This window comes from Panicum virgatum, chromosome 2K (genome assembly GCF_016808335.1).
Source record: "Panicum virgatum strain AP13 chromosome 2K, P.virgatum_v5, whole genome shotgun sequence".
Taxonomy (NCBI): Eukaryota; Viridiplantae; Streptophyta; class Magnoliopsida; order Poales; family Poaceae; genus Panicum; species Panicum virgatum.
In genome coordinates this window covers 8,234,728-8,244,926 of record NC_053137.1, presented here as the reverse complement: position 1 = coordinate 8,244,926, position 10,199 = coordinate 8,234,728, and the positions used below count along the sequence as shown (strand labels likewise).

At 48.1% G+C, this 10,199-nt stretch overlaps 2 protein-coding genes and 1 pseudogene across 3 annotated transcripts; 1 reads left to right on the top strand and 2 right to left on the bottom strand.

The window, feature by feature from the left end:
- Positions 1 to 1,580: 1,580 nt before the first annotated feature.
- LOC120664814 lies at positions 1,581 to 6,025 on the top strand. Of its 2 annotated transcripts, XM_039944175.1 has the most exons (7): positions 1,581 to 1,936; positions 2,122 to 2,222; positions 2,751 to 3,022; positions 3,193 to 3,844; positions 3,940 to 4,139; positions 4,214 to 4,458; positions 4,626 to 6,025. In XM_039944175.1, exons 3-7 carry the CDS (start codon positions 2,751 to 2,753, stop codon positions 5,741 to 5,743), a joined length of 2,487 nt encoding a protein of 828 aa, XP_039800109.1. In that variant the 5' UTR covers positions 1,581 to 1,936; positions 2,122 to 2,222; the 3' UTR covers positions 5,744 to 6,025. The 2 variants fall into 2 exon arrangements, with proteins under 2 accessions (XP_039800109.1, XP_039800101.1); XM_039944167.1 differs by lacking the exon at positions 2,122 to 2,222 and having other exon boundaries at positions 1,582 to 1,936.
- Positions 6,026 to 6,945: 920 nt separating this feature from the next.
- LOC120695025 lies at positions 6,946 to 7,732 on the bottom strand (annotated as a pseudogene).
- LOC120695880 (wall-associated receptor kinase 3-like) lies at positions 6,946 to 8,500 on the bottom strand. Its single transcript, XM_039979093.1, has one exon. It carries the CDS (start codon positions 8,498 to 8,500, stop codon positions 7,772 to 7,774), a length of 729 nt encoding a protein of 242 aa, XP_039835027.1. The 3' UTR covers positions 6,946 to 7,771.
- Between the last annotated feature and the right edge of the window lie 1,699 nt (positions 8,501 to 10,199).

Here is a 10,199-nt window from a genome sequence, read left to right as displayed (position 1 = left end):
GCACGACGTATAGGAGCCCCCGCCTTTCCCTCTTTAGGGCTTGTTCGGTTGTTTTGGATTCGATCTCAGCCAAGAATGACATGTAGAGCAAGAGATTCATGATAGATGGTAACATGAGATTGGAATTTATTCTGGGTCGAGAACTAATTGCAACAAAATAAATTTACAATAGCTACAACAAGAAATCAGAATTGGTACCACACCCCCCGACTCATGATTTGATTCCTGATCTTTAAATGTTGCAATTAGTTTTCGACCCAGAATAAATCCCGGTCTGTTGTTTTTGTTTTGATAAATATTCCTGCATTTCTAGGTAAGGAAAACATACACATACGCGTACAGATACAGGAACACACTGGAAGGATACAGAGACAGCTGTGTCACCCAAACATCACAAAGGACCCTGAGGTAAAGAAAAATTACAACCAAGTCCCTAGGTCCTTGAGAAAACGATGCTGCTCGAGAACTCCGCCGCCGGCCGCCGCCGTCGAGGAGCACGCCGAGCAACCCCATGAGCTGAAGGAACTCCATCGCCTGCCGGCTTTGAGGTGAGTCGCAGTGGACACCCGTCCCAAAGGACGGGATGGAGCCATCGGCAATCGCACATCGACCGGGGCCGCGCCCCAAGCTCCTCAGCTCCTGGACTTCTGCTTGCCGTCGACGACCGCCATCGTCGAAGGAAGACCGAGCCTGGTCCAGCCACCAAACATCCATCCATCCCCTAGCCAGCTCTGCGGCCTTGAAACAAAAGCCTCTTACCTCCGCCGCCCACCAGAGACGACGAAGAACCAAGGCCGGACTCCTGTACAAGCGCTCCTCGGAAGGAACTCCTCCTCCACGGGCTCGCCGGCCGTCGTCCGTCGGAAACAGAGGAGAGCAAGAGCCACGGTTGCCAGCTCTGGATCTGAGAGCAAGCAACCCAGCAGAGGCATCCACCCTCGCCGGCATGGAAACCGACGAGCCGGAATCCAACCCCAACAACGGGGAAGAAGTCATCCCCCACCTCGCATCAAGTAGAGGAAGAACTGACCTCGCAGATCCCTCTACCCGCACGCTGCCATGGATGCCGTCGGCTTCGGAGGAGGCCTCGAGGAGGATTACTGGCCGCCGCAGCAGCACCGCCGCCGCCAGCAGCACCAAAATCATCGCCGCCATGAAGATGGGACACAACCCTAGGAGAAACTAGATCCTAAACCTAGCTACCCTATACAAGCTCGCACGGCGAGGGGTAGATCCACCCATCTCCCGTCCCCGGCGAGCCACCGGAGTCCAAGGAGACGAGGGGATCGACGCAATCGCCACCGAGAAAGCTCGAGTAGCCTGTTTTCTCCTCTCTCGCGCCTGTAGCAAGGGGGAAAAAACGGGCACTCTCCCTCTGCGGACCTCGCTGCGATGGATTGCATCACAGTCCCCGGTCTGTTGTTGTTCTATTATAAATCTCTCGTTCTTCGTATCCCGGCCCGGGTCAAATCTAAAACAACCGAACGAGCCCGTAACCGGCGGCCCATACAAGGCCAGGGCCCAATTTCGGCACTGAGAAGAAGCCTCCAAGCCCAGCACGCGCTCCGCTCCCCACTCTCCGTCTCCGAGACTCCGACTCTCCCCGACGCCCGACTCCCTCCCTCCCCTTCGCCGCTCCTCGTTCCGAGGTTCCGAACCCTAGGTGGCCGGCCACTGGCGGCGGACCTTGCGGGGCGGCAGAGGGAAGCCCAAAGGCGCGCTACGGTGCCACGCCTGCGCCCGCAGCTGCGCAGAGCGGTGCCGCCGGGGGGGCTCCGCGGCGGGCGGCGGCGGCCGAGCGCCAGCGCCGACGGGGCTCCGCGGCCGGCGGGCACGGCGGCCTACGGCATCGATTCCATCCCTCTCCCTTCTGCGCCTTCGCCCGCTCTCCCTTCTCTGCTCCGGGCTCAGCACAGTCGGCAACTGAGTTGCTGAGGTGAGCAATTTGTCGGTGTTTTGTAAATTTGTAATTTGTGATTGCAATTTGCGAATGCTTGTGTATTTTTGACAATGTGATGGTGACGGTGATGCAAGTTAGGATCAATTTTATGAATCTATGATTTAGATTGTCAAAAAATAATTTACCATTTCAAATTTTGTATACGCATGCTCCAAATCCAGGACCCGCCCCTGTCGCGGCAGAATACGAATTCGGCGAATTGAAAGTGCAATCCTGAGTTAGCGCTACATTGAAAGCGCGATCCTGGGTGGCGAAGTTCCAGGTGGGTTTGAGAGGGGTTAGGATTTAACCAAGCTGCGGGATCACAGGGCAGAAGGGGCAGTTTGTGAGGCTGGGTTGCTGTCATGGTGAATTTACATTGTTTGTTTATATGATCCTGCATTATGGCTCTTTTATTAGCCAGGAATATCCTGCAAAAATGGCATTGCCTCGAACTATTTAGGAGAGTTTGTAAACTTGTTGGGATACTGGTTCTTGATTTGCCATATTTGGGGAAAATGCAGTCTTTTAATCCATATGGGAGAAGAAAATTGACAATGCATTGAGTCCCTGGTTTATGTCTAGCCGCGCGACTGAGGTCCGGTATGCGAACTGAAGACATGGCTCTATTAGTCTTAAGTCTATGCTTATCCCTTTGCACAGCACAGAAGGTCCATGACATTTCTTATGCGCTTGTGAGTGAGATAACAAAAAAGAACGTGCGGCATTGTGATCGATTGGCTATTTTGCTTCTTTTTTTTTTTCCACTCCTTGTTTGTGATGACTGATGAGTTGACTGCTGTGAATGCAGATGACTAGGTGGGATGAAATTTTGACTCTTCCAGTTCAGAACCCACCCACATTGGAGTTCTCAGCTGCAGATATCATGTGGTCCATGGTGGAAGGCTGGAAGGACTCTATGGACAGGCTTGCACTTATACCATATTCTAGGGTGAATGACTTTGTCAGAGGAGAGTCAAACAACAAAGATTGCCCAACAAGATTTCATGTGGAAGCACGGAGGAGGCGTCCTCCGACAATGAACTGCAAGCCAAAAGTTGATGGGATACTTGAGTATATTCTGTAAGTTTTCAAAGCATTACCTATGCTTTTCATCGGACATGACCCTAGGCTGTAGGCTAGTTATTTGTCTGGCCACATAAAAGTTAAAATGAATTTATTGGTACGATTCCTTGTTCCATATGTTGAAATTCAGAGTACAATTTTGAACTTGATGACACCATTGCTTGCAGGTATTGGTGTTCTTTTGGTCCGGATGATTATAGAAAGGGTGGTGATGTCCGGCCTAGCAGGCCCTTCTCAGAAAAGAGGAAAACACCTGCTGGACGCCCTAATACAAAGAGAGGATGTGCTTGCCATTTTATTGTGAAGCGCTTGATTGCTGAACCATCGGTGGCTCTTGTGATATATAACCATAATAAGCATGTAGATAAGAAAGGCATGCCATGCCATGGTCCTATGGACAAGATGGCTGTAGGGACAAAGGCAATGTTTGCACCATACATCTCAGATGAGCTTCGCCTGCAAGTTATGTCTTTGCTCTACGTTGGTATTCCTGTGGAGACCATAATGCAGAGGCATACTGAAATGGTTGAAAAGCAAGGAGGGCCATCAAATAGAGATGATCTTCTTACTCACAGATATGTTAGGAGACTGGAAAGGAAAATACGGCGTTCTGATTATGAGCTTGATGATGATGACGCTATAAGTATCGACATATGGGTTGAAAATCACCAGGACTGTGTATTCTTCTATGAAGATTTTTCAGACACAGACACCTTTGTCCTGGGCATTCAGACGGATTGGCAGCTGCAGCAAATGATTCAGTTTGGCAGCCGTAGTTTACTGGCTTCTGATTCAAAGTTTGGAACAAACAAGCTAAAGGTTTGTCAGCGATTCTTTTGTCAATATGTTCCAATAGTAGTTTAAAATTTGCTCGATTTCATTTCATCATAGCATTGCCATTCACCATTTTGCAGTATCCTGTACACAGCATCCTTGTTTTCGACCAGCAGAGAAATGCAATTCCTGTTGCGTGGATTATAACCCCCAATTTCGCACATGGTGAAATATATAAATGGATGGGCGCTCTTTATGACCGAGCTCACACAAAAGATCCTACATGGCAATTGGGTGGCTTTATCATTGATGATCCCTTGGCAGATGTTCGCACAATAAGGTAGTCAATGGTTTTTTACTTCAGCTTACTCTTTCCTTGTTCTGTATTGCCTGACCATATAACATGCTGACCAGGGAAGTGTTCCAGTGCCCGGTGCTGATCAGTTTGTGGCGTATCCGGCATGCTTGGCATAAAAATTTGGTCAATAAATGTTCAGACATTGAGAAGCGTTCAGTGATGGCCAAATTTCTTGGAGATGCTATATCCAGTATATGTAGAGGAGGTGGTAATGTTGAATTATTTGAAGCCTTTCTACAAGATTTTGTTGATTTTCCTGGGTTTCTAGACTACTTCAGAGCACTATGGTTTCCAAGACTTGGTCAGCTCATATACTTTTCCTGTATCATATTTTGCTTTTCCATAGCTGAGTTTTAGTGTCTTGTCATGGTTTTGAGTTGTATGTTCAGAAGAAAAGTGTTCAATTATTCGATGAGGTTTCTTGATTGTTGTTTGATCTGCTACTGCTGACAGCTAAATCTCTTCCAGGGGCATGGACAGCTGTCTTAAAGGCTACTCCGTTGGCTACTGCAGAGGTAGCTTCGGCAATCGAGAGCTACCATCATCTGCTAAAACTTCGGCTACTGAATGAGGCAGATGAAAGCGTCTACTGGCGTGCAGATTGGTTGGTTCATAAGTTGGGTACAAAGGTCCATTCTTACTACTGGCTTGATGGATACTCAGGAAAGGACTGCTTTTCACGTTACTGGAGGAGTGAGTGGAGCAGTGGCCTAAACCCATGGCGCCAGGGATTGCAGATTCCAGATTCTGATGTTGCCATTGAAGGCAATTGTGCCAGAGTGGTCAGCCAGAAGAACAAGGAGAAGTCACATGTCGTATGGAATCCAGGTTCTGAGTTTGCGTTATGCGATTGTAACTGGTCAAGGAAAGGACACCTTTGCAAACATGCAATAAAGTCGACCAAGGTCTGCCGTGACAGGGGATTGGCGCCGCCATCGTTAGCCCTGTTCCGCTATTACCAGGCACTGGCAAATCTTGTTCATTGCCCACCCAGTGATACTGTGATTAGTGACCATGCAATGGCTGTGGCTGTTTCTGTTAAGACACAGTTAGATGCAGTGATTTGCACCACTAATTGTGGCTCTTCAAATAGGCCAGTTTTCCAGGATCCACAATTAGCCAGTAAACCAAGAGAATCTGAAATTGAGGAAATCAACACTGAGAATGGTGTGTGCACAAGTCAATCCAAGGCTGCTTCTGGTGATGATGAAGAAGTACCCATAAATCAGGGCAGTCCAGCTCGCAAGAAAAGAAAGTCAGGGAATGCTAATGGCAACAATGAAGATGTTTCAACATATCAGGACAGTCCGGCTCGCAAGAAAAGGAAGTCAGGAGAAGCTTCCGACAATGATGAAGAGGCTTCCACAGAAGAGGACAGCCATGTTTATGAGAGAAGCAAGTCTGGAAAAGACTTTGCTGATAACGAAGAGGTTTCCATAGATCAGGACAGTCCAGATCATGAGAAAAAGAAAGCTGGGAGAAGCTTCGACGATGAAGGAACTTCGGCGACACAAATTAAGCAACCGTCAGAGACAGAAAGCAGCCAAGCAACCGTTGGAATGATCGATTCTTCAGTCAAATGTTAGATTAGCTGAAGGGGCAAGTGGGACATGACTTTTCATGAGTGTTAGGTTAGGTTTGCCACCCCCCCTCCCCTCCCCTTTATGCACGTAGACCTTGATGCTTGTAAATTTGGAGCTACTGAAAATATTGGTCAGACTAGGATGATTCACAGCTGCATCTGTTTACTAAGCATGGAAGGCATATGACTGAGGAGATCGTGTAAATTATGTAGGGCACAACAATGACAGGTTTCATTCTAACTGTTGGTACAACGTTGAAAGCAATACTTTGTTAACCTTGTGAAACCCAATGGAATCGTCTGCAAGCACACTTTTTTTTTCCCATCCATAGCCCCACGTATTGCAGTTGTCTGCTCTCAAGTTACGTTCACCTGAAGCCAGAGGAACAAGCATCCCTCCTTATGTAACGCAGTTGTGTGCTCGATCAGTATGAAAATCATCAAGTGTCAATGGTACAGCCATACTCGCTCAGCTAGAGACCATCCTTAAAGCTGCGTCAGCCTACCGGATCCTGCATCACCTTTGACCCATTGTTCGCACGAGTCTCTGGCCTAGGGTGTCCCAGTAGCTCCTTTTTTTTTTTTGAAGGAGTGTCCCAGTAGCTCTTGACAAATCTGATCGCGGACAATGACTGAAGGATCGAGTCATTGAGAACATTGAGCGCTGCCGTCCATTTCAACGGCCGTTTCAGAAATTAGAGCTCGCGTTCAGATCCTCCCATTTGACAAATCACCACCTCCTGGAGAGAATTCAAGTAGAGCTCCTCAGTTTCCCAGTTTTGCAGCTGATGGCAAACACAACCTGATGCACAAATAGTTTCGGCCTGAAATGGGGAGCATAGACATAGACTGAATGATTTCTTGGTAATTTTTTTTAATGTCTACTGACAACAGGAACAACATAGGAAAGTGAAGACGACAAGACAGTAATGCCTTCTAAAAACTTATGGTAAATTAAATTTGCATATAAATGAGATATTATTTTGTGTCACCAAACTGCAGCAATGAATTTCTGCTGTAGAAAGAAAAAGAAAAGATAAATCAAAATTTCCATTAAACTATTAAAAACGGAACTGAAAATAGCGTATAATCGATGAGCTCCATTTCTTAGGTTTTTTTTTCTTAGGGCTGTAACGGACCCTTTAGCATGGCTTCCTGAGAACGAAGCTCATCATACTTTCAGAGCAAAGCAGATCTGCTACCGGATAATAAACATACATCAATACATACAATGTGCTCACATACATGATAACCTGTTTAGAAGATCAATATCCTACTATTAGAATCTGATTAGAAGATCAATATATAATATATATACTACTATGATAACCTGTTTAGAAGATCAATATACTACGATAACCTGTTTAGATTTTAGAATATCAATATGCTACTACTTAAAGCCCAAATTCTAGGCTCATGATAGCTTCCTTGTCAATGCAGCAATTTCCTGTTCTGCGAAGAACCCCGAATCGACCTCGTACGACGGCAGCCCAAGCAAGCTCTTGGTCTCTTCGGCACTACTCTGATCCTTCCATGGATGCTTCACCATCTTCCACAGCCGGCCAAGCTTGTCGGCAACTTCCTCCATGGATGGCCTTTTCTCGCCACACATCTCCAAGCACTGCCGTGCCAGCTCCGCGATCTCTTCAACAATTTCCATGCTACTATTGCTGTCCTTGACCTGATCATCCAACATCTCGTCAAGCCTTCCCCCCTTCATCGCGTCCAAGAACATCGAAGAAAGAGTCTTCTCGTGTTCAGGGGCTTGCAGGTTGAACGCCTTCTTGCCGGTGATCAGCTCTAGGAGGACGACTCCGAATCCGAAGCTGTACACGTCGCTCTTATCGGTCAGCCGGCATGTCTGCATGTACTCCGGGTCCAGGTAGCCGCACGTCCCCTGCACGAGCGTGACGAACTGGGACTCATCCGACCAGTGGCGGATGCAGGATTGGAGGCAAGAGGGGGATGAAACAATAGAGATGTTGATTTGTATGAAAATTTAATGGTGATTTGGAGGTCTTACTACAGTGTTTTACGTGTAATTAGAGGAGCTTAGGGGGGCTTGAGCCCCCCTAGCCCCCCTCTTGTATCCGCCCCTGCATCCGACGGCACCAGGATGGAGGCGCCCTCTTGTATCCGCCCCTGCATCCGACGGCACCAGGATGGAGGCGCCGAAGTCGGAGACCTTGGCGGTGCCGCCGTCGAGGAGGATGTTGGAGGACTTGACGTCGCCGTGGAGGACCGGCAACGACGCCGACGAGTACAGGTAGGCGAGTGCCTCCGCCTCGGCGGAGTCGTGGGCGATCTGCAGGCGAGCTTCCAGGGAGATGCGCCGCCGGACGGGGCTGCCATGGATGAGCTCGTGCAGCGTGCCGCCGGGGACGAACTCGTAGACCAGGGCCGGCACCTCCACCTCAAGGCAGCAGCCCAGGAGCTTGACGACGTTCCGGTGGTTTATCTGGGACAGGATCAGCATCTCCCTGCCGAACTCTTTCTTCTGCTTCTCGCCGATGGTCTTGCATTTCTTGATGGCCACCTCGACGCCGCCCTTGAGGATGCCTTTGTGACCGACGATGCGCTTCTCGTCGAACTTGTCGGTGGCTTGCTGTAGCTCTTCTTCCGACAAGATTTTGAACGCCACGCCATGCTGCCGGAAATAATTGCGCTTGATGCGCTGTAGCTTTCGCCTTTCCCTGGTCAGGTATGCGCCAGTGACGATAGCCACAAGGGCAACAAATCCGATGCTTGCACCTGCATGCATGATACATGTCAATTTGGAGATGAGCCAAATATTTTGTTTTCTCTGACTAGCAAGATGGCCCGCGCAAATAGCGCGGGTAGATAGATTTTCTATGTTAACATTTGTTTTTACTTTAAAATAAATTTATGCAAAAAGTTCATTTAGTCGTATCATTATAATTGTTATTATCATAGTATGCCAGACCAATGCATCGTACATATTTTATCCATCGTATTATTCTATGACGAATTCGTGTGGAATATGAATTCATGAGAAAAGGTTATACTTCATATAGAAAAATATTTTTATTATTTATTAAAAGTAATATAAAAATTCAGACTTTTCACATGATGAATAAATATAGTTAACTTTTAAGTTTTTTACTGGTAATGTTTTTTTTCGTTTGACAGTTCGAGGTGACAAATATCCTTGGAATTTTTTTGAAGAAAATATAAGTGAGTGACTTAATGTATTCAACCATAGATCATTGGAATTAAGTTTTGAAGTTTGAATCCAAACCTTAGTGGGTAGTGGTTGTGTCCCCTTAGTTCTGATCACGTCCAAATCTCCTTTCCTTTTTTTTTCTATTCTACAATCTCCAATTGCTTCAGCTTCATGCATGCTCCCATTATCTGATGGCTGGTACAAATTCGCTATTGTGCAAGCAAGTTATAGCTTCTCCTCTGTGCCCATCTGACTTCTAATCCAAAGGAGCTCTGCCCGCTACACAACGGTCATCGAGAATGCATTTTGGACGGTTTGTGTTATCCCATCTTGTTGAGAACTGCAAGTAGCTTGCTATAGACAGGCGTTTGTATCAGATATCAATCTCAATTTGCGTTTTGGCTGGCTTAACATGTCGCCTCGGCATCAACCCAGCCTATAGCGCCCACACCATGCCAATTGCCAACCATCATTAAGTGCCCAGATCTAGATGCCATCTCAATGCCAAGTTGTGCTTTCCAAGACGCATTGCCCACCATGCCAGTTGTCGGTGTCTAGAATCATCGGCTAGTGAATTTGTGCTTTGCGTGTCATGCTCGGACGGTTTGCAAATTAGACACAAGGATGTATACTGGTTCGGTCAAAATGTCCCTACGACCAGTTCGTGGCTGCTCGTGTAACTTGCGCTGGTTTGTAGTAGGAGTTACAAACAGGCGAGAGAGGGGGAAGGTCCCGAGTCTCTAGTGGCTAAATGTTCGATCTAGTCCCCTTGAGAGAGTCTCCCCTTTCCCTTTTATAAGCCAAGGGGAGGGCAGACTGAGAGAGAGAGAGAGAGAGAGAGAGAGAGAGAGAGAGAGAGAGAGAGAGAGAGAGAGAGAGAGAGAGAGAGTCTGGGCCTCCGCTGCCCCTCTCCTAATCCTGTCAGCTCTGCTTCCGCTGCCCCTCTCCTAATCCTGCAGGCCCTACTTCCGCTGTCCTTCTTCTGATCCTGCCGGCTCTGCTCCCCCCACTTCTTCTTTGCGCGCGGGTCCTGCCGGTTCTGTAGATGTCGGCGGAGGGCATGCGCACATTGCGCCCTAGCGTGGCGGGTGGCGTGCGCTCCCCATTATGACCTGTCACTTCCATGGATTGCGTAGGGGAGTGCCTACCCCGTCCCCGTGTCAGAGCTTTGTCCTCGGGCACGGTCTTTCATGTCCACAGTGGTCGGGGGCAGTGCAGGACCCCGGGGTCCCACACCTTTGAGGCGGGCGAGGCCGAGTTCGTGGCTTAGGGGTCG